The sequence below is a fragment of the Patagioenas fasciata genome, chromosome 13 (genome assembly GCF_037038585.1).
Source record: "Patagioenas fasciata isolate bPatFas1 chromosome 13, bPatFas1.hap1, whole genome shotgun sequence".
Taxonomy (NCBI): Eukaryota; Metazoa; Chordata; class Aves; order Columbiformes; family Columbidae; genus Patagioenas; species Patagioenas fasciata.
Window position 1 is genome coordinate 19,113,830 of NC_092532.1, and position 27,467 is coordinate 19,141,296.

General features: G+C 43.0%; 1 protein-coding gene across 1 annotated transcript in view; it reads right to left on the minus strand.

Moving 5' to 3' along the window:
• Positions 1–323: 323 nt before the first annotated feature.
• Positions 324–27,467, minus strand: part of PEPD (peptidase D) — a 126,204-nt gene continuing 99,060 nt past the window's right edge. Inside the window, exons 13-15 of the mRNA XM_065848036.2 lie at positions 19,797–19,981; positions 9,004–9,195; positions 324–1,003 (exon numbers count right to left, since the gene is read on the minus strand). Coding sequence (XP_065704108.1) covers positions 854–1,003; positions 9,004–9,195; positions 19,797–19,981 — 527 coding nt within the window. The 3' untranslated portion in view covers positions 324–853. The remainder of the gene's footprint in view (positions 1,004–9,003; positions 9,196–19,796; positions 19,982–27,467) is intronic.

Genomic DNA, 27,467 nt, shown 5'->3' on the forward strand with positions numbered 1-27,467 from the left:
CTGGCTAACACTGGACAGTTAAAAACCACTCTATCATTCTGCACAGCATATACTGCTCAATGACCCCGAGCCCTGCAAAGATACTCCCTTCTTGCAACTTCTAAGGCACGTGAACAACACAGCAAACAATGTTTTTAAGGAACAAATAGATGGACAAATCTAGTAAGCTGTGTGTGAAGGATCAGTACACCCACTACCCAGAGCAGAAAATTCTGGCTAATGAAGGGTCAAAGTTTCCAGAGCACAAATTGGTAGAAAGGTCAGATGCAGAAGCACGAATGGGAGCAGAAGAGCATAATGATCACAAAGCTGTGAGCGTAAACGATGCCAAGGATGAATTTTAATAAAAAATTTGATTCTGCTTACTCCATTGACACTGAAATAATATCCGTAAGAAAAATATAAGTGTCATTACGCCCAACGAGTACAGCTAATTTTTCTTCTATGTTCTTTGCAACACTTGTGATTAAGTTTAAAAAAGGACTTAGATTGTTACAGTTGCTGACAGCATTCAGGTAATCCATTTGGTATTTTTAAAGAGTCTCTATCATCAAAATTCAGATTTAATTGAAAGATATGTCTGAGTCAAGGTTTGACAGAAGTATCAGTCCCACTGATAATGCAGCAGGGTTATTCAGGTGGCACTTGGTAATGTAAACTGCTGACTGCAAGCAGCAGCATTTGAGTTACCTGGATATCAAGTGCTGAAGCCTTCATTTTTAATGAACAAACCATTCCAGCTAATAGCCTTCCTGCCTCTCCTGCTGTTAAGAATTTGATGCATTTTATATGCTGCAGCATTAAATCATAATAACGACTGATTAGTGCGAGACAGTAAGTATCGTCCTGAAGTTTACTGCTTCTGGCTGAAGAGGCAGTCGAATGACTTGGCACTGCTCTGGCCTTCTGCCATGAAAGCCTCTATTTCTTCAACAGTACGTGGGACACACGTTAGCAGCTCCATTCCACTGGCTGTCACCGCGATGTCGTCCTCGATCCGGACCTGTCACAGAGAAGACACAGTTAGGAAGGTATTCCAGCTGGGCGTGAGAAGCGCATCGGGCAGCGACAGTGGTGGGAGCACAAGGGACATTACACGGGGCAAACAAACCTCAACCCTCTGACATCAGAAGCAGCAAAATTAACATTTTCCCCTGAATTTGCCTCCAGCCTTGCTGGTGCATGGCTTGCTAGGGACATGTTCAACAGCAGTGTCTCCCAATGCCCAAAGTGCCTGTCCTCGAAGCAGTCCTGTAGCTGACTGCAGTCAGCTGCTCTGTGCACTGAAACATCACATTCTCTTCCCTCTACATACAATACACTTTCAAAGGAGGAACCGCAACATGAAATAGCTTGTAGCTGATACTCAAAACATTGAATTTTGAGCTGATGGGAAAGCTCTGAGCAGGTCAGACATCATTTTAAAATAAAATCACTGCATTTCAAATCATGTAAGGAAAAAGCAGATCCTCTCAGTTTTCCAGCTCTTGTTCTGTTAAAATGAAAAGTATGTTCCATTTCTTTTTAACTCTAATCTCTTCTTACCAGTAAATATGCCTACACAGTCATTTCCCGTTATCTTATCAGAAAAATGTTAGTAAGTCGCTAAGCTGCAATAAAAGCAATTTTAGCAAGGTGTAAATCCAAGAGAACACAAACTCTGGGGACTCCCACCTTACAGTTGCTTTAATTGTTTCTGACCTCTTGACATATTCAACTAAAAATAAAGCTGGTTAACATTTGTGCTTCTGATTGCAAAACAATCCATTTGTTCAAACAAAATGAGTCATCCAGCCCTTATTAAACTGTTTAATGATGTCTTTGCCAGATTATTTCTTTTACTTGGTATCAAGTTAAGTGTATTATAAAGCAGAATTAAATAAACAAACTCCATTGAGTTCACACATTTGATTTGGACAGCTGTAAATTTGAAAGCCATGAGGCTCTTTACACTCGCTGTGCCTGAAAGGCCGGTGCCTTGGTGCCGGAGAGGAAATCAGCAACACATGGAATGACTCTAAGCACTTAAACAGATTTTACCAGGGTGGGTTTTTTGATTCATTGCTTCTCGTTCGGCCAGCTGAGCGAAAAATAAACGATTCAGCAAGACATTGTATCTAAAGGTGAATGGTGCCCTCTGCCTCGCAGCAGCCCCCAGGATCTGTCCTGCCGGGCCTGGTGCTCAGCCCACCCGGGTGAACCAGCCCCTGCCAAAAACCTCCTAAAGCACCAGAACCCAGGGGACGTGGGGGAATGGTAAAAGCATCGCGTTGGCAAGCACACCAGTGTAAATGGAGCTGGGTGCTGCACTGATGTGGGCAGTAAAATGTTAGTGCAAATGTAAGTCCGCGAGCAGAGGCGAGGCCAGGCAGAGCTGATCCTGCCTATGGGGAGAGCCTCCTCCCAGCACCGCTGCCTCCACAGATCTTCACCTGCGAGAGCTGAAATTCCCCTGTGTATCTGATACTGAGAAATACCCGCCACAATTCATATGCTTAGCTAGTAAGATCAGCAAAAAAAGAGCGTTTCATGCCTTCACCAATACCTCGGCACTCTTTGAGAGGATGGACTGACTTGAAAGCGGAGCAGATGAAAGCCAGACTAAGAGGGAGGGGGAAGAACAAGTGGGACACAGTGTCTGCAAAGCTGTGCCCTATCTGGGCCACAACAGAACAGCAGGATGAGGAAGGAGCTGGAAAATGGAGGTAGAGTGAAGACAGGAGCCAGAGGAAGGAAGATACAGTGCCGTGTGACAGGATTGACAAAGAACGGACAAGGAGAGATGGGCCTAGATATGGAGTCCAGGCAGGGAAATCATAGCGGAAGTGAGAAGTGAGACACCCTGAATGAGGAGAGTGCAGGGGGTGCTGGCACCACCTAAACCAGGGAACCGAGAGTTACCAAATGGTGGAGGACAAGGAAACCCATCAGCTTGGAGTGCCGCACACAGCAACTCATTGCACAGGAGAAACACTGTTAGGACATCGCATAACCCACAGCCGTGGATTGCTGTGGAAAGCAGGACAGCCAGCATCCTCACAGCAGCCTGGTCACCCTCAGCAACTCCAAACAGTCTTTGGGATGTGGGTGGAGGTGCACAGACCCACTGCTCCCATGGGGCCTCACCCACCACTCCTAGGAAAGCTCCAGCTCTTTCTCCAGGATCTAACCCTTCCTCTGCCCGGATGAATCTCACCTGAAATGCGTGCTTGCTGTAACAGAGAAGACAGACTTTTTACTCTCAGTGCACATCTTTGCCTAAAAGCAACACGAGTGTAGAGGAACACATGTTCTCAAGGGGGAGGAAATTTCTGTGTTTGCTCTTTTCCTTCACACCCTCCATGCTTCACCCTGAACTTAAACTCAGCAGCAGCAAGAAGCAGCTTCAGAGGACCTGCAAAACCTTCTCTACAGGAGAGCCCGGCATTGGCCTTGTCTTCTGTCCAAATGGACAAAAGATGCTGGATCTGCCTGGCAAGGCTCACTGGTGTGGGACTGCCTTTCCCAGTGGGGGACAACGGTTATGAAACTTGCTCTCAGAGCTGTCCCTGTTTGCAGGCTCTTTGTTCAACAGTTTCAGGGCAACGGAGTGGTTTGGAATCGGATATGGCTTAAAGGAACAGCAAACTGAGGTGTGAGGTTCGCTGCATCAGCAGCTTTCAGGGCACTCTGCAAACACCCCAGGGGAGGCTTTGCTTTTTCAGTGCGAAATGGTATGCTTCTAAAAGCACTCCTGCAAAGGTGAGATGGCCAGGAATGCCAGGACTGTCCCTAAAATGCCTTTTTCTTATCAAGAATAGTGGCGTGATCTGTCTAGATAGACCTGATTGCACAACTGCCCAATGCCAGCAACAGACCATTATGTGGCTCAACCCAGTGCACCCAACTCTGTCCCAAAGCAGAGCCGTGCGGGCACAGCCAAGAACAGCACAGGAGTTAAATACCAAGCTACATATACAGCCTCGCACTTTGTCCTGACTTACTAATACAGTCATGCTCCCCAGAGCCTCCTGTGTTATCTTCCAAGGGAAGGGGGTTGTAGCACTCATTCATTTCTTTTGGATGATGATATATATAAAAGGCTTTTGAGAATAAAGAAACAATTTTGGCCAATTAAATACTCCAGATTCACAAGATGACAGATCCCAGATGTGATTAAAAGAGACCACTAGTGACATGTCTCCTTTTTTGTTTTTAAATCTATTGAGCATTTGTTTGATTAGGGATGTGGAAAGCAGCAATACTATTGTTGCAGGGTCTTAGAGTGGGAGACTCACCTGGGATGTGGGTCACACATGCTACCCCACAAAATAAATTAGCACATATGCTTCTGTTTGGCTTGAAGGATTCACGTCTGTTTTTATAGCTGGCACCCTACAGAGGCAGATGCATGTAGCCAAGGGGGCTTATTTTGACTCAGCCACTGACCCACCAATAATTTTTAACAGATTAAACTTACCACAAGCAAGGTGCAACTTCTGAATTTAAGGGGGAGTCGTTAGGAAATTGAGCTGTCTTTATGTCAAACCCAGGGACAGGCGGGTACGCCGCAGTGCTGGGGAAGGCATTTTCCTCTTATCACTTTACACCGAGTGGCAACACCAAGATATTTTCTATAGAGGCTAACAGGCTCTGTGCTACACCGGGACTCTTTCTCTTCTGATTGACAAGCAAGCCCTCATGTCAGGCACACTTTATTTTAAAGGTCCACATAGAAACATTTCATAAAAGAGGATGAAGATTAGTAGGGTGAGGCCACGTATTTTATTAGATCAACCGATATGGCTGGAAAAAGAAGCTTCAGGCACACAGTCCCTTCATCCAGGCTCAAAAAGAAGCAATAAACTATAAGCTAAATAAGGGTTAGAAAAAGTCTGCTCTTACTTTAACCTAATTATGTCAATTAGATGACTTAAGAGAAAAGGGTTAAAGGTTTATAAGCAACTAGTCACTGTTTTGGGGTTGCCTACAACTACCACTTCTCCTACAAAAACTTTATAAAGAAAGCCATACATTTCATTATGGCAACTGCTTTTCTGCGAAAACTTTTCCAAAAAAAGTGCTGTGTAGCATTATTACTGCATCATAATATGAAATTTTAAAAAGCAGATGGGCATAATGTTTCTTGTCTAGCAAACTACTTAATTCCACAACACACATTCACCACAGATCTGAAAACAGAGCTCAGCCACCTGAAAAATAAAAATCAAGACAGAGATGACTGTGTGACTGTGAGAACCAAAGGTAGAAGCAATGCAACATCCTGCTTTTTATTTGGTTTAACGTTTGTTCCTGAGCAATGGAAGGACTGTTGTTTTGAAAAATCCTGTAATATTAGTGGATCTTCAAGGTCCTAGGCTTTGTAAATCTATTTAACTTTTAAATGAGAAAAATCTGCAAATGAAAGAATGTGTTTAACATCTAGCTGTCTTTCAGCATTTTCTCTAAGTTGCACAGAGATTTCACATATTAAGTCTAGTGCTAGTTCTACAAATCCTAGGGATAAATAAAGCTTGAACAGAGACTGCATATTTAAGGCCAAAAGAGACTGAATGGTTTTACTGGGTCTTCAAGAAAACATCATATGAACAGCATGAGTCAGTAATCAGCTTATGAAGAACGGAAATGTCAAACCCTAAAGGGCAGCATTTGGAGTCGGTATTTCCCCTTCCCTGAGGAATCGACTGCTGTTCCTGAGCAATACATACAACTGTCTATGCATTCCTCTATTTGCACGTCCGTATTGATTTATGAGAGCGGCGCGGGCAGAGTCCAGGCAGAGCAGAGGTGCCCTGGGACGGGCGCTGCGCCAGCGCTCCACAGCAGCCCTTGCCCCACAGAATTTACAACCTCAGTAAACTGGACCTTAGTTTTGCAGAGGGAGAACTGAAGCGCGTGTGACTGAGCGACTTCCCGAAATCGGCCAAGGAAGCTTGTGAAGGGCTGAGCTCAACGGCTGTCAGGTGAAGAGTGTGGGACGTGGCAGCCCATGCTCGCAGAAGCAGCTCTCCTTGCAAAACTTCTTGCCTCTCCACAGAGGGATCTGTGTTCGACCCACAACAGCTCCTGTGTGGCCGAAGCCCATATTATGGGGTCTCTGAGCAGCGGTCAGAGCCTGTAGCCAGGTGTCTGTGTCAGAGGGCTGCGGGAAGGCTGTGCCAGGTGTGCACACGCCGGCAGCGGCCAAGGAAATCGTGCGTTGTCTCCCATTCTCTCCTGCCCTTGCAGCTTTTACAATCTCTTTACGGCTAATACCAGGCAGCACGTACTACAACACACGGCTACGGTCTTGCCCTTTTTGGCACAGCAAAAGAGCTTCTGTTCTCAACGCAGAGAGCAGTCACAGTGAAGAAAATTACCAAAGCCTCAAAAAATACGTGAATTCAAAGTGAATTCATTCAAATCCACAAATCCCCTGTGCAGACGTTCTTACTCAGAATTACAGTGGTGTTACTTTGGTTAATGTAAGTCCATTTTTGAAGTGAATGAAACTAAACCAAATTAAGAACACTAATTAGTGCTGAGCTCTGCAGAGGGAAACAGACTACTCATTTTCTTTCATAGAGTGTATTTTACCTTTAAACTTAAAGGAAGATTGAACCGGCTGCAGTGAGCTGTTTAGCTAGAACTGACACCAGTACTAACCCATGTACTGTTAATATTTGCCAGTAACGACACTGGGCTTCACAAGATCTTTTTTAATCATGCAGACAGAACGTTTTCTGACACGCATTTGCGAGAAATACTCACTCATTCTGGCTAAACTAGAATGAACCAGCATGCAGAAAATTAAGCATGCTACACAGCACAAATTGCAGCTTCTGTTTATGCAGAATCAAGTCAGAATTGTAAAGATGGAAAAATTTATTTTGATTGCATTATAATTCAGTTTTTGTGTAGAATTCAGAAATATTCAGATGTACTTTGGTCTCAGATTTTATTTCCATTCTTCTCCTGGACAAAATCAAGTGACAACATCTGGCTCAAGGGTACGTGTGTATTATTATTTTTTTTTCTAAGTAAAATTTATTGTCCACAGGGGGATCAGAGATTTAGATTTTTGCTCAATCGTTTTTGGGCAGCTTCCCCTTTTAGCAAAGTTTGTTGGCTAGCTCTCCTTACAAGTCATCATTACAGGAAGCTCAGCAAAAAACAGGGGAGAAAGTTAGACTTTGCTTGAAATCTCTGGAACAAAAGTGCCTGATCCAGCAACTTACTACCAAGGCAGAGACCCTGGGTTGTCACTCCTGTTCCGTGCAAGCACAAGCAGCAGGTGAGCCACGTGCACACCTCAAGCTGCTGAGCTGGAGTGGGCATTCACAGCAAGCCGTGGAAAAACATGGGTAATGGGTTTAAGCTGGAACATAAGAGGTTCCACTTAAATTTGAGAAGAAACTTCTTCTCAGTGAGGGTGGCAGAGCCTGGCCCAGGCTGCCCAGGGAGGTTGTGGAGTCTCCTTCTCTGCAGACATTCAAACCCGCCTGGACACCTTCCTGTGGAACCTCAGCTGGGTGTTCCTGCTCCATGGGGGGATTGCACTGGATGAGCTTTCCAGGTCCCTTCCAACCCCTGACATTCTGGGATTCTATGACTTCACTGAGCATTTCCACAGAAAGCTCACCAGGAACCAATTCAACACCTGAAGAACTCCCATAGAGTATTTACAAGGGAAGTGAAGATAGTTAAACCTGGTTTTGTTGTGGTTTCAAGCTACACAAGTGCATGACAGTGTTCCTTTAAAATCTGGTTCAGTGTGCAGCACCGTATATATAACATACTCACAGCTGCCTTTCGCTCACCAGTATCTCAGTTGGCTTGTTGGTGTGTCTTGATAAAGAAACAACACAGAGACAGGTAACGTCCCAAACCTCAGCAGTGAATTAAACCCCAGCGAGGGTAAAGTCCGGTGTCTCTGGACAAGGCTGTGGGTACTGGGAGCCTCCTGGGGCAGCTGCCCCGGAGCCTGGCTGGTGATGGTACACACAACTTCTCCATCCGGTTTGGTGGTCCAAAGCCAGCTCAGACCAAAAGTGTTACAGTAATTACCCTCTTCTGATGGCTGGTGTACAATGATAAATTAGTTGATGGCAGCAGCAGACAATTCCTAATGAGTGACTTTTCATACCAGAAAGTCACCGCCGTTGCCAGTGATTGTTAGCCATGTTGAGACTCAGCAGAAAAGCCACAAGGAGGATGGGGCATTGCAGCTGCCTGCTCTATCTTCTCTGTGCATGAATACGGAAGCTTGGAGAACAATGCAGCACCCTTCAAATGCTCTCCCCACTAAAATGAAAACCCACTGGAAGCCACTGCAACTGCTGAACGCTCTGCAAGGGTGGTGGCTTTGAATGGGAAATGTGCCCCGGAGAGCATGGAGAACCCTCTCCTTGTAGAGCAGCTGCCCACATGGGAACAACTGCCCAGATCCCCACTCCCTCCTGCACAAACGCTGCTGCCCGAGCCTGCAACCTGTACCTCGGGCACCGGTGCCACTCCTTTGGAAATCAGGGAAGGTTTTACATTCACAAGTTTCACGCCTTTCTGGAAATTATCCAGTAAGAGCAATTATTGCTTTTTTTTTTCTCTACTGTCTGCCTGACTTAAACAGCATCAGGCTCTTCGGCCCTGGGAGGGAGCGCTGGACTGTGTTGCTGTCAGGGAAGCAACTCCTGCACTACGGATCTCAGCCTTGTATTTCATAACACACACACACTTCACAAAACACCTGCCTGGCAAGTCACTGTATAGCGCTGACAAGAAAGTATTTCAATCAATGGAAAAATACGGGTCTATCGTTAATCAGGTATCACAAGTATAAAATCACATTTAAAAATAACAAAAAACCCCCAGTTTGTCTGCAGGGTCAAATGGCCCAAGGTGTTGCTTCAGAACAGCCCTATGTGCGTACATTGCCACTTCCAAAAGGTTTCTTCTCAAGAACACAGTAAGGGTAAACAAACAGTAAACCGATTTCAGAAAAACATCCGGTTAAGAATTACTCACCCCACCGAATCCTCTAAAACGCTGCAGGACATCATTGTCGATGAAACAGGACTGCGCAGGATCATGGAGGGCTTGGTCTAAGAGGTGGTCGATGAAGTAGATGCCCGGCTCGACGGTGAGCACCATGCCCTGCTCCAGGCTGCGGGCGGTGCGCAGGCTCCGGAGCCCCGGCAGGTCAATGCGCTCCACTCCCTGCGGAAAAACACCGGTTCTGACGGGCAGAAAGACAATCTGTGGCCGGCCTTTTATCAAGGCCCTCCTATGCCTCTGCACCACAGAAATCCTGGCTTTGGATATGCTCGGTACTGTTACTCTCTACCTCCGGAGAAGTAATGCACCACAAAGAAACAGATAGTTAACTCGCACTGTTTCTTTCTGTACCCTCCCTTGCAAAGTACAACATTTTAAGCGATGTGCAAATCTTGAAATGCCCCCTCCAAGTCACAGCTGGAATAGCTGAACTATGCAGCAGAGAGCAATTTCTCCAAGGATATGCAAATGCTTACTCTCACTGAACATTATTAAAATTACACATTTATGATCTTGATTTAGGAGCAATGAGTCTACACATGACCTCATAAAAGCAGCCCATTTAAAACTAAACTTCTGTCAGATTCAGACTTTCAGGCAACATGGTGCTGACTGATATTATTAAAAACTAAGTCAAAACAAGTCTTGACTAGCAAAACATTCTCCTCTTCCCAAAAGCTGGTAAAGTAAAATGATATATGAGGACGTGCTTAGTCAAGGAATTAGAAACACTGCAAAGACTAGTTCAGGATATTAATTTTCTTCCCCCGAATGTGCCAGGTATTGCAACATCGGAATAAATATATCTTAATCCCATTAGCTTTTTGAAAATTCTTTGCAACTGTAGCAAAATTTCATCAACAAAATATTGCGATGACCAGTAAACAGCCCACAAGCCCACGAGCTTCCAAACACGCGCACACACTTTGCTCATGGAAACTTTTCTGCTTCAGCCAGTAAGTCAGAGGTTAACAGGTCCGCAAGACCAAGGTGTTATTTATCTGGTCTTCAGCCAGCATTCCCCAATTTTGCTTCTGGCCAAAGTCACGGTAGTTCTCCTTGCTGGAAGAAGGGGTGATTCCTTATGGCATCACTAGTGTGACTGGTATCAACAGCACAAAATGTCCCCTTTCTCCAGGATGGAGGGAGCAGGAGCACACCCTGCCCATCAGTCACATTTCCATCTCATTCCCTCTTCAAAGGGGATATAGCCCCACAGTGCTCTTGAGCTCCACTTCCAGTTCAGAGAAAGCCTATTTCACAGAAATCCTGCTTCCAGCAGCCGCTCACCAGTGGTTTTTTCTTCCCACCGGTCACCCAGGCAATGCTGCTCTTTTCCTTTACAGAGCTCCTCGAGTTTCAATGCACAGCATCTTGCAGCAGCCAAGATTTTCAGAGCTCACCAGCCTGGACATCCGCGGGCGGGTTTGCCTGTTTTCCAGAGACCCACAGCATTTGCAGCTCTCGGTGCCCTCTCAAGTCAGCAAGTGTATTCTGATCATTTTCACTGTGTATTCGATACGTTTCATTTCACGTTTGATCTGAATTTTGCAGAGCATTATCTTACATTAAAATAAGAAAGCACAATCTTGTTTTACCGAGGCTAGGAAACAAGAATACTCTGATACTAAAGCAAAGCACTTTGCATTTATATTCTTAAAAAAACTCCAAAAGAATCAATATATTTCTAAACTTGAAACAATAACCGCAATGAAATGGAGCTGTATTTCTTTCTGCTGCTGCCCCATGGGGTTTGGCATCTCACACATTCATTGTAATGTGTAAAGGAAATGAGGGCATCCAATCTTGCGGATTAATCTCTCCATGAGCTGTAAACAATTAGATTAGTGTCTGGACCTTTTGGTGTCTTGCCAACTATCTATCGGCTGCTTTACAACAAACAACCCATATTTGGCTTTTAAGTACACTCCTCTTCAATTCTACTTGTAAATGCCTTTTCTGAGGCAGTCAATCCAAGACAGATGCTAGAAAGATGAATGCGCAGCGAGGAAAACAATGGCAAACATCCTCTAAGGCAGCCCTAGTATGGTGTCTGCATTTTTTTGCCTTTTCTTAAAACAAATCAGGTTTACTACCAGGTGTGTCAATCAAGCCTCAATGCCCACTTCAGATACATCTGCACAGCCATTAAAGCAATGCATAGACATTTTGTCTGGCCTGTTTGCAGCCTGATTCTGTGTTTGTTGCTTCCTCCAAGAAGCTGGCAACACCATCACAACCCAGGAGCAAGACCCGGGGATTCACATTGGGAAACGCCCTTCAGCAGCATGGGCTCCCCGGGCTGTCAGCAACACAGGGCGGGCGCCTGAGCACCCGGATACTCCTGCTCCCCCAAAAGGAAAATTTTAACTTCTCTAGAAGGAATTTACAAGCTTTTTTTGATGTTTACCCCATTCTATCTCAACTCCAGGTCTCATCTCCAGCTCTTTGGATTTTGCAGGCAGTGAAGTCTCTGTGTAAGCGGCAGCGGCTACATCTCCTCCATGAAAGCATCTCTAAGAGGCCTTCGCAGAAAGGGTGACACTGCTCAGCTTTTCAAGGACAGCAAGCAGGGCACCAGCCGGTGGACTTGGGGCGAGGAAGCCCTGTGCTCCCTTCACTGGAGGCTAGCAAGGTGTTCACCATGTTCACCAAGAGATGTGTGACACGGAAGAAGAGAGAGACAGGTTCTGGCTATCATGTGCATGTGGCCGTGCATGCTCTGAGGTGAGGACAGCGCCAGTCCAACGTGCTGCAAGGCTCAAGGACAAGATGAGCTGGGACAGGGCAAGAGCAGAGCGGGGAAAGGGGGAAGGTGACCAAATGGGGGAGATCATAAGATTCCTTCTTTTGAGAACAGCACTGGATTAAAATGTACATCGAATGATGGCTTTGGCATCCCAAATGACAACTGATCTCTAGGCAATTGTGACCACCTCAGTAGCCACCATGGCCATCAGGTCCATCAGGTTCTCAGCCCTCAGTCTGCTTCAGTTGTTTCTGAAAACTAGAACAAACTGAGGATTTTTTTAATGACTGAAACACCACCACCCTCCCAAAGAGAAGGTGACAGGTCTGAAACAAGGACATTGCCGTTTTCCACCAAGTCAAACCCCATTGGGAGCAAAGGCTCACACTGTCATCCGTCGGTATGAATCTTCTGACATCAATGGACTGTCTTCTTTGCGAGACAGAGACTTCTCTGTATGTTGCACCTAAACAACTAACACCTTGCTTTCAACAATAACCCTGATGTTGTTTTGTATTTAGATGAAATGAAGACTAAAAGACGTGAACGCTGGTGAAGCAGCTGTGTGGATATCTGTTTCTATTACCATTAAGTCCTGGAGGCCTGGCCATGGCACAAGACACTGCTGCACTCAGTACTGTCCAACTGTAGAGCATAAACTGGTCATTTGCCTCAAAAAATGTAGAGAATAATCTAGGAAATATCAACACCTAGGCATCTAAAAAGAGATTCCCAGGGATATTCTGGGAAAATTACTTTTTGAAGAACTGTTTATTTTCCTGTATATTACAACAACAGACTATAATCCAAAATTGTTTCCTAAGACCGATTTTATTTGGAGGTTCTGCTCACATTTTAAAATTGAGACACTTCCCCCACAGTAAGCACAGATGCACGACACTGTCATTTGTGACTGTACTCCTGCCAAGAACATCAGATTCCAATTAACGGTTCATGTAAGGTAACAGAAAACAGCATGTCTAGGCAATAAGGACCGTCAAGGGAACAAGAGAATTATTATGTAAACTGATTTCATTACTATGTAAGCAAAATAAAGGTTCAAATTTAGTTAAGTGTGCAATAATATAAAATATGGAGCTATTTTTGGAATAAGAAGAGAATTAGGAAGTATGCAAATATGCCTATCCCCCAGAAAAGTGTCTGTGGAAGACCAGAAGTTGCAATATCCCCAGAATACCTCAGAAGAAGGATGAATTACTGCCTGCTCCTCAGCAACTTGATAGTTAATGGGGGTATGTGTTGCTTTTTCCATAGAAAAACTGCAACCGGTATCATGCTAGATCTTATCCTACAGACATCAGCTACCAGGCAAAGCAATCAGAAGCAGAAATAGCTTCATGCCCACTTGGGTGAGCCTGATCTTGGGTTGATCTTTGGACCAGGACAGAAGAAAACCACAGGTGCTGTCTCTGTGCTGGCTGGTCATTGCTCGCAGGGCTGTTGCACTAGCTGGGGATGCACAAGCACGGAGATGCAGGGACACCCTCCCTCCTGAAACCAGGGGCTGCAGCACTTGGTTGGCATCACCCCGAAGTTTCCTCAAGCCAGCAATGGCAGCAAAACACCGCCAGAGCAGAGATCACCAACGCTGCTCATGACCGGGTATGCTGAACCACAGTAAAAGAGCCACACAAACCAGTTTCTGGTAATTTTTTTTCAGCCAAAACTTCACAGAACTTTTTTTGAGCCTGACAAAAAGACTGTCCCAGGTGGACCACATCCAGTACAGTGACGTCCTAACCATTTTACCAAGCTAAGTGCAATCAAGTATTTAAATTAGCCAGAATACTAACATATTTAGATTATATGAAATCAACACTGAAGTGAACTCTCAGCTCTCTCACTCTTCCTTATTGTCCCACTGTGTATACCCAACTTCTAATTAGCCCATTTATTGCAAAAGTAACACAGCCCAATGCAGCTAATAAAATAAAAGTCTCGAATTCCATTTCACTGTCTCCTGGTCCCTTCTCTCTAAGCCCTTGTTTCTCTTTCTGAGTGCTACTAATGAAGATTACTTTATTCAATCTATCCCGCTTTTCCCAGCAGCCTGAGCTGCCTATAGTCACCTAGAGGAACTGCTCAGCAGTCTTGTCTTTGAAATCGGCAGCAGGTTACAGGAGAACATGCCCCAAGCATCACATACCACTTGTGGCATTTGCAAGTCGAAGCTTCCACTTCTTCAGGAGAATCTAATTACTAGCTGGTGCCTTTGGGACCCAGCTTTAAGTTAATATTGGGTGAATGGAGGGCACACAATGTTTAACTGGCTATTTTTATTTGAAACACTTTTGTCTTTTTGCAGGTATTAACTGCGGTATCAGGTTTAAGCTGCCTAATAACTTTCCTTTTATTGCAGAGAATGAAGAAGAATTGCCTGCCATTTATTCAAGGCACTGCTGCCTGCTCATGAGTCAGACAGAGCTGAATTTCAGTCCACTGCTACCGCTTGGTTCTGAGCATAACTTTCCATACCATTTTTGCTTCCTGATCTGCAGATGTCACCAAGCTCCATTGCTATCATAATAGAACTAATAAAACACAAAGATTACCTTTTTTCCTTTTTTCTTAAAACTTAACAATGAGAAAAAAAGTCATTGCACATAGTAAAAATTTAGCAAGTTGACAACTCCAACATAAACCTGGAAGATGAGATTATTTAGACAGAGAATTTGGATGTGAGATGAAGAATTGCAAAAGCTGCCAGCAACACTGTTTTAAAATGAGACCAATGACAAGCACCATTTAAAATCTAATGGACAAGTCTTCTTCTGACACAAAAAAAGCATTCACAGGGGGATGGCCTTAAATGAAAGGGCTTTTTTTTTGGTGATCTTTTGATACTAATATTAGTGGAAATTGCATAGCAAAATGCCTAAAGCATACCTATGATACTTTTGTACCTCACTTTTACATATAATTGAAAGCAGAAGTGTACTATTTTGTTTTTTCTCTCCTTCTGCGCCTAGAAAGAATTGTTCAAAACCACAGAAGCTCTGTTATTCTCCACCAAAATTTCAGAAAGATTTGGACAATTAACATTCAGATAAAAACTCCCTTAGCATACAAAGCCTTTTGCAAAAAAATTCAGCAAGTAAAACAATCATAAGCAAGTATCTTCTTAAAAGAAATTAACCACAACTAATGAAACCCAAACCAAGCAACATAAAAACCCCAAGTACAAGACACTTTCTTTCTCCGAGGAGGAGGGAAGCAGCGGGGTACGACAGGGCAGGGTCTGCACCCCGGCACTGACACAGCACCTGGGCCTTCCTCCTCTTTCCTCCTCCTCTCCCTCTGCCCAAGTCCTCAGCTCCCATGGACACCCAGACTCCAGCACCTCTCCTCATAGGGAAAAGCTGCTGGGAACTGATCACAACTTTTCTGAGCACACCTAAGATGCCGCAGTGGGGTAGGAAGATCTACCAACCTAACACCAGGAGGGACTTAAAATCCCACAGGAGAATCTTACGCTGCAAGAAACTCTCCTGGCTGGTGTTCAACCCAACAGGTAACAAAAAGCACTATGGATACCCCATGAAGTGGAAGCAGCCGTTTTTTTCTTCTAATCTTTTCTCAACATGTGCAATCGCAAGAACAAAACCCAGAGCTAAAACTGGTGAAAAGCCCTTATATTCTTTGTTCATACAAGCTCCTAGCGTACAGGTTGTTTCATGCTTGCAGGTCCTGGGTGCGCACAGCCACAGCAAGGCCGTGCAAGGTCATGGCCAAGTGAAGCAACTTGCATCACCGGGGCTCTACATAACAGCTTTAGGCTTCTCGGTAAATTCACCTCATCCTCTACTTCTTAAAGGAAAAACCATTAATGCATCATTTGCAATGCTAACCACAAAAAAACCAAAATTCTCTGCTTCAGCATAAAATAGGATACATAACAAAAATAATTTTTGCCAGAACAAGAAAGGGAACAAGATCATTCCTGTATTCTCTAGTAGGTTTGGTGACCTGAATCACCGGTCATCTGGGATCAGGCTTTCTGTTAGAGCCACACACAGCCTGAGCAGCAGAGATGATCCCCAAGCATGCACAGTAATGAAGGACATCGATAACTCCAGGATCAAAGCCAACCTCCAACCCTAATTTGCTGATGCAGAGTAGCCATGAAAGGATCAGCTTTCCATGAGAATAGAGAATGGAATGAAAATTTTAAACTAAGGTAAATCTTGTAATTTTAAAAGACGAAACAAAATGAAACTTTTAATTCACAAGATGTTAAAATCACAGCAGTTATTAACCTAACTTAAATTAACTGGCTTATTATTACAGAAAGTCATCAAATGTACTTAGCATTCTTTAGAGCCTTACAGTCAATTAATATAACATGAAATTGAATCAACTCAAGCATCTAGAGACACAGAACCTAGATTTAAATGAAAACTTCAGCCCCATCTACCTCGGGGTCTGAAAATTTGGGATCACCTACCACATTTTCTCCATTGCAACAGGCACAAACCCTCATTTATATCCCATATCGAATTTACCCAGAAACAAATGAAAGAGTGTGGGAAAACCATCTCCATGATTAAATTTTACAGGCGAAGCTAAGCCCAGTGGAGTTTTCACCCTTTGAAGCTAGCTCTGCCTGACTAAGGGCCAGATTTTCTGAAGTGATTAGTACCACTGGGGCTGCATTTTCAGAACTGCTCGAGTTGTAGCTAGACCCTTAAAAGAAGCAGACACACTTTCAAAGGAGCGTTCGGCTTCCCCGTGAGGAATACCAGGGTACACTGCACGAGACCCGACTCCCGGAGGAGCTCTTGACAGCCCAGTACTTCTGAAAATCAAGACATTTACTTACGTGCTTCAATAGGAAATACTGGTGGTGACGTCCTTTAATAAATCTTGCCCTAAACATTGTTGCTAAGCTGCACTTCTTACTGGCCAAAACCAATTATTCTTTACCATGGCAAGAAAAAGGACATGTTACATTTTTCAAATCCTCTGCAGAAAACGTTCAAGTTTTTTTTACTGTGTTTGTCAAAGAGGAAGAAAGCGCTTGTTCGATGCTGCATGTGAAAGCAGCTTACTGGAAAAGATGAAAACTTATTATTGCCAATTTTGAAAAAAGAAGTCTTTGGCTACCAATGAATAACTAATCTAAGCTAACAATGTCTGGAAATAGTTTTTCTGGAACACACAAAACTTTGTGACGAATAAAAATTAGGAAATTAAAGCTTATTGTATTATTCCAAATGTAACTGTTTACACTTGAGGAAAAATAATGGAATAATATCCACTTGGAAAGTTATTATTTTTTAAAAAATCCTTTGTAATTCTCCCAGAAATTCACTTGGCCAAAAGCAAATAACTTGCTTCTTAACCAGCTAGAAAAAAAGAGCATGATACTACAGGCATGGGCTCAGTCTACAACAAACACACAAACGGTTTTATGAAATTCCTTATGAAAATCTTGCTAGCTGGTACACATTTAAAACACACCAAAAATCACTCCACAGCGTACTAGATGTCTTCAAAATCTGTCTCCTCGTGACACAACGAGGCACGGATAAAAAACCTCCTCCCATTTCATACCGACACGTACCATGCTCAGGTGAGAGGTGCCCAGTTGCTCGTGTTTAGATTTAGCTGGGGAAAACCACGTCCCCCGAAGCCGCCCAGCGCCCCAGCCCTGTGGCTCCCTCCTGCCTCCCATTAGAGCTTCAAGCCCAGAGAAGCGTGATGAAGTTCACCCCATCGACAAGATTTTGATGTGGGTTTTCCACCATCTCACCTCAGTCAAATGACCCAACACGAAGAGCCTCATGCTTTGGGTCAGAGAGAAGTGATGGGTCTAACACAGAGGGAGCTTAAAGGGGCTGCTCCTCTGCAGAACCCCAAGTTCATTATTTTTCAAACTAAGCCGATGCCCCACCTCTATCTACATGCACACTGATGCGCAAATACAGGATGTTATCTATTTGTTTGTGAGCTTACATACATGCTTCCCCCATATTCAGGAAATGTGTTATTTGGCATTGGATTTTGAAAGTAAATTAGCCATGCAAACATTCTTTATATAAGAATGTAGTTGCATGTCTACATAAACAAATACTTTTAATATTTGCAGGTATATAGTCCTCTATCTGCATAGAGCTCTGGTATTTTTACACGCTAAGTATGAAAGTGGAGACCCTAAACCATTTGACAATACAAGCCCTAAACTCATTTTTTATCTATAGCGGGTTGCTCTGTCAAAACTGTGGATAGATCGGACTGCTTTCAGAAAAACTACCCTTAAATTATATAATACACCGGATAATTAACAGTTATAAATTGGGTCATATGTAAATAAAAATTAGTTTCAAAAACTGATTTGATAGCTCATATGCTACACTACTGAAACTTGTTGAGAGATGGAAGGTTTATAGGCTTCGTTGCTCTATACTCCCCAAAAATCCATTCTACAAGTTTCCCTTGAAATAAAGGTACTTTAACCTTCAAAGCATACAGTTTTTAAATAAAAAACAAGCCTGGTACTTTTCACTCTCACAATTCTTCTCACCTGCTCCTAAAATGTAGTTCTCTTTACCCTACCAAGTCTTGAACATCTGTTCCAGTTTACGTAAGTCCACCAAATTCAGAAAGGTTATTCACAACACAGGCAAAAGCAATCTCAGCAAAGGCGTGCAACATTGGGGGGCCTGGATTATGGAGTCCACAAACTCTCCAAGAAATCACATCCCTTGTGCTTTGCTGAATGCCTCTACTTACACACAGGGAGAGACAGAGAGGGAAACATCCATCCTTCTGTATTAGCTAGGGGGGAAACCTTAACATCAGAATAGGGTTGCTTTTGATTTTTGTTTCATTTTTATTGCACGTATTAGCTGATGCCAATACATTGTCATCACAGTATTGAGTCTCAACAATAATTATACTGTGAACATAATGAGTACTCTCAAATATTATATGCTGTTTCTTCCCTGCCTGCAAAAGTGAACCCAGTAATAGCAGCTGTTAGGTAGCCTGTTCACCCAATATGAACAAACTCCAAAATATGCTTAAACCTTATCTAAAAAGTTCTTAGTTTCCTTGTCAGGTTCTTGTAAAAGAACACCTTACACATGGGAGAAGGCAAATGATTCATTTTCATACTTTAATATTGAAAAGCCTTAAACAGTCAGCCTCAAATAACCAAAACATAACACAGAAAATCCTTCTGAAATCTTTCTGAAGCTGCTGTAAACTTCCTTGCTTTATTCAAACCTTAAGTTCAATTCCCCTTGGAGATTTTCTTCTTTTTGGTACCATTGCAAACATCTTACCATTCACTGGTTACAGAATTTTACCCATTCTGCTTTCAGATCTCAGTTACAAATCATCGTGCTAATTCAAGGAAAAAGGTAATTATTCTGTGCTTTCTGCAGAAACTCAGAATGCAAGAAGTTGTGCTTTCATGTTTGCAAAAACTGGAAGACTTGATGGATTTTTTTTCCTTCTGTTCTCATTCCACGACCACACATCTACATTGGTGCCCACGTTGACATGAGATCAAAGTTCAAGACAGGAACGTGAGCCAGCTTGTTTCCATATGACACGGCTACCAGGATTTACTAGCCCAGGTGCAGCAGTGGGCTCCCACAGCTGTCTCACATCTGGAATGGAGCAAGCGAGTCTTCCCAGGTCTCAGGTACACTGAGATGTCACAGCACAGGGTGTGCTTGAGTGATACATTACAGCAGTGACTCGTGGTGGAACAACACAATGTATGTGGAAACCGAACAGACTAACAATACCCGAAGGGCAGCATCAGTTGACTTCTCCCCAGAAGCAATTTATGTTTTAACGAACTAATAGAATCCCCTGAAGTAAACTGCATAAAATATCACATCCAGAAAAAGGCACACTTAAACGCACAGCTGCTCTACTTTTGAGAAGATGCAACCGGCCAACCATGCATAAACTAAGAGAAATGCCGATGGAACTGAGAGGGGTTAATCTGCAAGGCCGTTGAGGATGGACTAACACTAACCTCTGGGTAGCCTCCAACGTCGTGCACATCGATTCCAAGTAGATGTCCAAGTCCGTGTGGCATAAATATTGCACCCAGATGAACCTTCACCATGTCATCTACATTGCCTTTCAGAATGCCAATTTTAGTCAACTCCTCCAGATGGACTCTGTCAGCCAGACGGTGCATATCAGGCCAGGAGACCCCTTAGAGAGCAGAAACAAGAAGCTGAGTTAACTATTGCTAAAAGTTTTTAAAGACAACTTCCAAAAAGCAGATATAACACATGTGCTCTTTGTTTATATAAAAAACAAAGGTGGAAAAAGCAACTACATTAGCACAAAAATGCTTTAAACAAGACAAAATTATCTTAACGTGCATGCGAAGCACAGAAAACTACAAACGAGAAACAGCAGCATGTTACAATCCTGATCCACGTGAAAAAATGTTAAGACACTGTATCTAAGCTCATCTACACAAATGCAAATGTATCAGTGAGCCTTCTAAAAGAAAGCTAACTGTAAAATGCAGTTATTTAAAATGCAGAGAATATTATTATACTGTTACTTTCAATAATGATCATACCCATTTGAACGTTCGAGATGGACAGCACTTTCCTATGTACGTGCAAGATTTAAAGCCCACATCTTTCTGGCAAAGACGCTCTCCAGAAATTAATGATTCCCTTGTGCTAATAGGCTGCGTAAAACAAAGCTCCTCTAATACACGTACTAAAACAGCATTACAAAATACTGTTGGTTGACTAGAGACAGCGCCAGGATACATTAGATTTCTATTATTTTGGTATAGGATACAATTTTGTTTGACAAACTGCTGGGAGGAGGAGGGAGGAAGAAAGCAGCTCTTTTGTTAGTAACACAGTACTGTCTTAATTAGTTCACCATGGCTTTGAGTCATCATCAACAGAGCGGTTGCAGAGTCAAGACAACTAGGGCTAAGGTACAGTAGGAGAATATTTTCCTTGTTCAATTTTGGCATGATTAAATAAATAAAAACCAAGCGATTTTAAAGGCCAAACTCCCATCAAGTTCCATTTGCTTTAATCCAGTTAAACATGCAGCTCTAGGGTCTTGTTAACGTGAATGTGATATCATAATTACATTAGCACTTTTTGCTGAAAGTACTGAGGCTTCAAAGGCTGAAATAAAATCATCCTATGGGAGTGCTTAAATAAAATTCAGTTGTCTTGTACAGCTCCGATATGAAGGTCAGAAACAAACTGCAGAGCAAGTGGCTGCTCTGTTTTACATATTGTCCACACAGAAAACGATGCACCTTTACGTTCCCATTAACACTGACTGGAGATGAGCTCAGCGTGTAAATTAGTTACCAAGCAGCCTCCTTCTCCCCACCAGACTACTCGAACATTTTAGCTTGCTGCACGCGTGCAGTTGAATAAGCACCTTCCCCACCCAAACACGACCACGAGACACAGGGGTGCTGAGCAACGTGCTGGACAAACCCCTGGGTGCTGCTTCCTCACAAAAGCCAACAGTGCCCAAGTGCACAGTGCTCATCCACAAAACACGAGCAGCCTTCCTGTTCAAAATGTGCTATTTTTGTGTTTTCCTTCCTTTAAAAAGGAATTGAGATTTTACCTTCAGTAAGAATTAATATAATTATAACCAACTGTTCTTTCATACTTTACAATAATTCATCTTTTTTCAAACATCGATTGTTTTGCAATTTCCACTTCTCTAGATTCACCTATGTTTCACAGCTATCTCCCAATAGGCTCCAATCTGTTGCATGATACACTGAAATCACTGCAATCTATCGCGCTGATATTACTGATATCAAAGTGGAAGTACTACTGAATCATACTTGGTCTCCTCTTTATTTTGTAGTTGTGGGAATATAGACTTTCTGTGTGTAACTCCCAGTTCAGCTTCCGGACTTCACAATCAACTCCAACTGCTCTAGAAGTCTTTAATATTCTTTCTGGGCACACTAGATGTTCTTTTGAGATCTCTCCCATGATTTCTTAGCTGAATAATAGAAGTAGTCTTCTTTTTTCACCCCCATGACATCGAAGCCACATGTAACATCTGATCCTGGTCAACCACCTGAAGCCTCATCATCTTTTGATATAAATGAAGGTCAGAACTGTGTTGCTGTAAGACAAAACACAACCATATCCCGGATGCTCTGAGCCAAGTTTAGATGAGGTGCTTGAGAGAAGAACTGATGCTTATAATGCAGCTTCCCTTACAGCTGTGCTGGTACTATTTATCTCAATCCAAACCCCCAGACTCCACTCACAGAGGCACAGTGACCTTCATCAAAATAAGGAAGAGATACAAGGATTAAACTGATGAGAAACGAAAACACCAAAACCACATATCCACTTGTCTGCAGAAGTTTAATAGAGCAAATGAACGACATGACTGTCATAACAGAAAAGATTGTTGTGGTTATAAATCCTGAGTATTTCTGGGCACTGAACAAATCCGCTAGAGCCCCTTCTTGCCTCCCCTCTACTTTTATCTTTTTCTCTCATTGAGAAAAAACATGACTATTTTCCCTCTCCTCCTCCTGCCCAGACCTCTGTGCTCTCTGTTCTGGTTTTTATTCATCTTACCTATTTCATTAGAGACTGAGGACAACAAAAAGCTCCACTGCAAAATAAGCCATGAGGCTGGATGGAAAATCTGCAGCTTTGGGGTCTCTCTTGGAACAAGGGCAGTGCTTCGGACAGAGTCCAGCAAAATGACCCTGGACCACTCTTTCATTTCCTAGCCGGTGCCATCAGTTTTGCTGGAGCTGGGAAGTACATCGGCTCCCACTCTCACGCTGCAGAAGCTGCAGGTAGCACTGGGTCAGCTCTGGCTGGAGGAAGTTAAGCTGCTGCCGGAGGTGCCCTGCTAAATAGTACACATCTTGTTTTACAAGTACATAGGTATTGCAATAATCTCAATTAAAAAAATAGATAGATTGGATTTCCTGTTTTCTGGCTTCACATTTTATTCCACTATGACTACAGTGTGGTGGTATTTTGCACTCTCTCCAAACCACTACAAGCATGGTATAACACAGACATACAGAGACTATTACTAGTATGCTAAGACAAAATATTAGGATATTTTTGAGCTGACTAGAGCCAGCAAACTCAGTTAAGTGACCTTACTGGTCTCCACTTTTAAAAAATGGTGATATCCTTGTCTTGTTTGATATGAGCTGATTCCCATTGTGTTAGGAATAAACTTTAATAATAGGGTACAAGCAGGTTCCTTCCCCACCCTGCTTTTTTTAAAAGGGCAATTTGACAAAGAAAGAGGGTCTAAATGGAAATCTTCCAACATTTCCTAACACCCTTATAATCTCAAAATCATTAACTTTGTTGAGACAAATAACTACTTCACAGTAATAAGGCAATTACTTAAAAGTACAAAACACAATCTACTGAGGAAAGGAAGTCATTGTAATAGAAGAAAGATCTCTTAGTGTATTTTATACCTAAAGTATATTCGTATGTTGTACACATTTAACACACAGCACACAGAGACATATAACTCCTCCAATTTATTTTAAACCTAAGATTATACTAGGTTTATCTGGCAATTGGAGCCTCTGTAATACAATGGTCTATGCAAACCTACATTGGAATGGCTGGTGTGTCTGCACTCAACTGTTAACTAGCAAGTACACTCTAACAGAAAAAATTCTGCTAATCTTTCTTTCCTACGTACATACTGAACTTCCTATAACAGTGAGACGCAGAGAAGGAAGGACAAATTAAGCATCACAGGTACCTTGACTAAGAAAGTCACTAACAGAATTTTTTGGTACTCTGACATGATGTGCAATTCAGCAATCTGGACACTGCAGAAAGACCTGCAGTGAGGATACGCGAATCCCCGTGTTCAAGCACAGAGATGTCTATATTCTGTTCAGCTGTGTGCACGTCTATGTGTGGATAGCTTTAGCATGTTAAAACAAAGAGAATTACAACAAAGAAGCCTCTCCTCACACTGCCAGGAAACAATCTGCCCAAGAGCACAGCATTTGCAGATGCTAACAAAAACAATCAACTAAACAAAACTAAATTAACAGCATTTTGTACTAAGAATCCTTAATTTATGGAGGTTACTGGATGTTCAGGCACTCCAGTATTTTGGATTGACCGTGGTCTGGTGGGGAGCTCTGCTACCCACGGCCAGCTGATGCAGCACAAGTCAAACACCAGGCTGGAATTCTTGCAGAGAGACCAAGCAGTTAAAAACCAACTAAAAACCACAACAAAACAACTTCCACACAAGTGGCTCTATATCTGTTATGTGAGTTACTGCACAGCTGTTTTGCAACACCAGCTTGCACCAACTTCCCACTGCCACTCACGCACTAGGGTGTTTCACCGATACATTATTCAGGACTATTGGTTTAAGCTTTAGAGATGTTTATTAGAGATGCAGACATGCTTTTTGTGTAAAAAGGTTAGTTCCGTTATTATCTTTAAGCAAATTTATAAACCAATTCTACTCCACTGACAGATGAGGTTTAGAAAGACAGATTGGAGCGTCCTTGGACTTTTGACAGCTCGTACCAAAGTGAGTCTGCACTCAGGAAAATCTGCTGATGATGTGTCTGCTCCATCCTTAATTCTCTGCCAAACGAGATACTGGGTAACACAGGTCACTGAACCAGTAACCGGCTCATCAGGAAAGCTCCGTTACCGAGGCTCATTAGGTTACGATTCGTTACCTGCCATGCAGCACGAGCCTGGGCGAGAGGCCAGGACAAAAAGCACCTTTTACAGCAACCAAAGTGTTCGAGATCCCTTGAGATACAGAGTGAATGACACACAAACAACCAGACAGTAGATATGTCCGATAATGAAACAGAATAGATCACAGATTAATTAAAAATGTATACAACCACACAGGCTATCAGTTTTCAGATACCACGCTAGCAGTATAGCAGAGGTTTGCAGATGTGTGAGGTACTGTGTTTAAAAACGGCAAACTTAAGGCATTAAGTTTACTACAAGGGGTTTTTAAAATTAATTCCCATCAACCTGAACGTCATCTGATATTCTTAGATACTAGTGTGACAGAAAAATATAGGTATTGTTTTACTGCCTTGAAAACATTAATAGTTCCTCTCCCACTATCTGTTTGCCAAGCCCATTAAATTTCAGATAAAACATCATGGTTTAGCGACTTAAAAACATCACACAGAGATCTCTGCAATTATCTGTGATCTTTTGATCACACTGTTGGCTGGGAAGCTTTTTGTTTCAAAAAAGGAGAAAAATGCTTCTAGTGAAACCAGAAATCAAAAGCATCCCTAGATCTTAACAAACATACCATAACTTTTTAAACAGTGGAATTAAAAAGGTGAGTTGTTGTAAAACATCACACTATAAACTGTTCCTCAGTTGCTGTTAACTCACTGGTATTTCCATTCCAGTGATTATTTTCTGATGTTTTATTAGAAGCTGTTCAAGAACATAAAGTAGAAACAGCACACAAAAGTAATTTAGAATTACTGCATGGTATTTAGCCACTTTGGTCAGAAAGTGCTCTGAAAAGGCCTAACAGGATTTTTTTGGCTGCTACTTAGGGTACTTTGTGGTTGTAATGTGACAATGATTAAACCACAAATGATTTAGCAGGGTTTTTTTGTTGTTGCAGGGTGGGGGTTTTTTGCCAGCACAGATGTCACAATCTTACTAAAAAAAAAAAAAGAGCATGGCAAGGTTGTAGTAACGCCTCCCCAAATTGTGCTAAGGTTAAGTTACATTTAATTTCTGAGTGTCCACAGACAAGGGCAAAAGGCCTGGTGTCTCCTGGCAGTGCCACTGCAATGCAGATACAACACGCAATCCCTGTCCTGCCAGCAAACCCGATCAAAATCTGCCAAAGCACTGTGACCGCATCAGATATAAAGCAATAGGTCCTCAAAAGTTACAATCAAATCTAGTTTAAAAAACAAACCAAAACATCACTTAAATACTAAAACCAATTATTTTTTTCCTCTTCACTTGTGCGCTAAAGTATAATTTGTTGCATTTCTGACTTTCATGCTTTCCTTTTGGCGCAGTTGCTCAGATGAGCCTGGTTTCTTGCAGCAGCAGGTAAGGCAACTCTGCAACAGGGTGAGGAATCGGTGAGAAACCAAGGAGCTGTACTCACCACTGACAGCGCTGGGGCAACAGTGACAACTGTTCAAAGCTTCATGTACTGTGCAGGTGATTACCGGTAAGCCTTGCAGAGCCAGCATCAGATGGTTATGCAGATGCTTAATTCAGGGATGTGATTTTTGGCTGTATTTTACAGTGGTGGCGTGGCTGCCTATGTCTGCCATTTGATGAGCACAGCCTGTTAACTCTCCTATCCTAAAAAGGCGGTGTGGAATATATATTTGCTGTGGTGTCAGATGCCTGCCATACTCACTGCAGGGACTACTGGGCTGCAGCCTGCTCTGTGCCATGAGTCCCAGTGCCACAGCTCCCAACCAGGATGAGCTCCTTCAACAGCCACCTCTCAATCCCTCAGTAACATGAGTTACTGAAGCAAAACAGAGATGAGCCCACATCACCTCCAAAATTCGGACCTCTTCTTCAAAAGGCTGAATCGTGCTATGCTATTCAGCTGTATTGCAGTATTTCTTTTGCATCAGCATCACATTCATTGTAGTGGTAAACGCATCCTCTCCGTTATAAACCTTGCACATGATGATCTGGAACGTGTCAGAGGCAACATCGAGGTAACAGTCTGCCATGCTGAAACATTGAGAAAAGCAATTTGAACAGATGCAGGAGTGAAAGGAGGGATTTCTTCCACGTCTGGAAAGGTACAGCAGTGCTGGTAGACACTATGAATTTTACTGCACATTCCTTCTAAATAGATGTATGTTGAAAAGAAGAGGGAAAATGACTGGGGGAAGGAGAGAAGTGCTCGGAGGGAGTGATTGCACTGTGGAAACTTATCAATATCTGAAGCTTAGAAAAGACTCTGTTTAGATAAGATTCAGGGCAAACAGCATAATCTATGTCTAGCTGGTTTGCACTCTGACAGCTACAGCTGATGCAGTGTCAAGATCGAAGGGCTCACGAACTTTGTACTTCAACTCAAATTACAACGTAGAACAAGCGCATTTCCTGAATACTGAACTGGGAGAAAATCTGTGCACATCAGAACATGTAAAAGCAGGTTATTTTCCCCAAAGTCACTGTTAAAATCAGAATTGTACATTACAATCTTACAACTTGTTGCAATTAGGAAAAAAGGATTTAAAAAAAATAGCCTTAAACCAGCACCCATTCACCAGAGAAAAGCTAAAAAACTGCAACCACTTCAGGCTCCAAGCCTGTAAAGATTTCTTAATGTATTTGGTTCGTACAAGCAGCACCTCTGAGGAATCACTGCAAGCAGTGGGAACACCCAGGGGTGCAGCAGCGCTGGAAAGCTGCAGTTTGTCCCCAGCCACGGCAGGACTGCCAGGGACCTCGACACCACAGGGGCTGCAGGGCAGGAAGGCTCGCCTGTTGGAAAGTGCCTAGTTTTATACACTTGGAAATGGCTCAGTGTTATTTTAGTCTTCCTGACATGGCAGTGGTCACTGTAAGCATGGGTCAGCTCCTGGGCCGGAGTCAGCAGCAGGGGAGAGCGGCTCCCAGAAGGTTTGCAGTGAGACTCGCAGTCTGAAATCCTGCATTCCAACAGACGG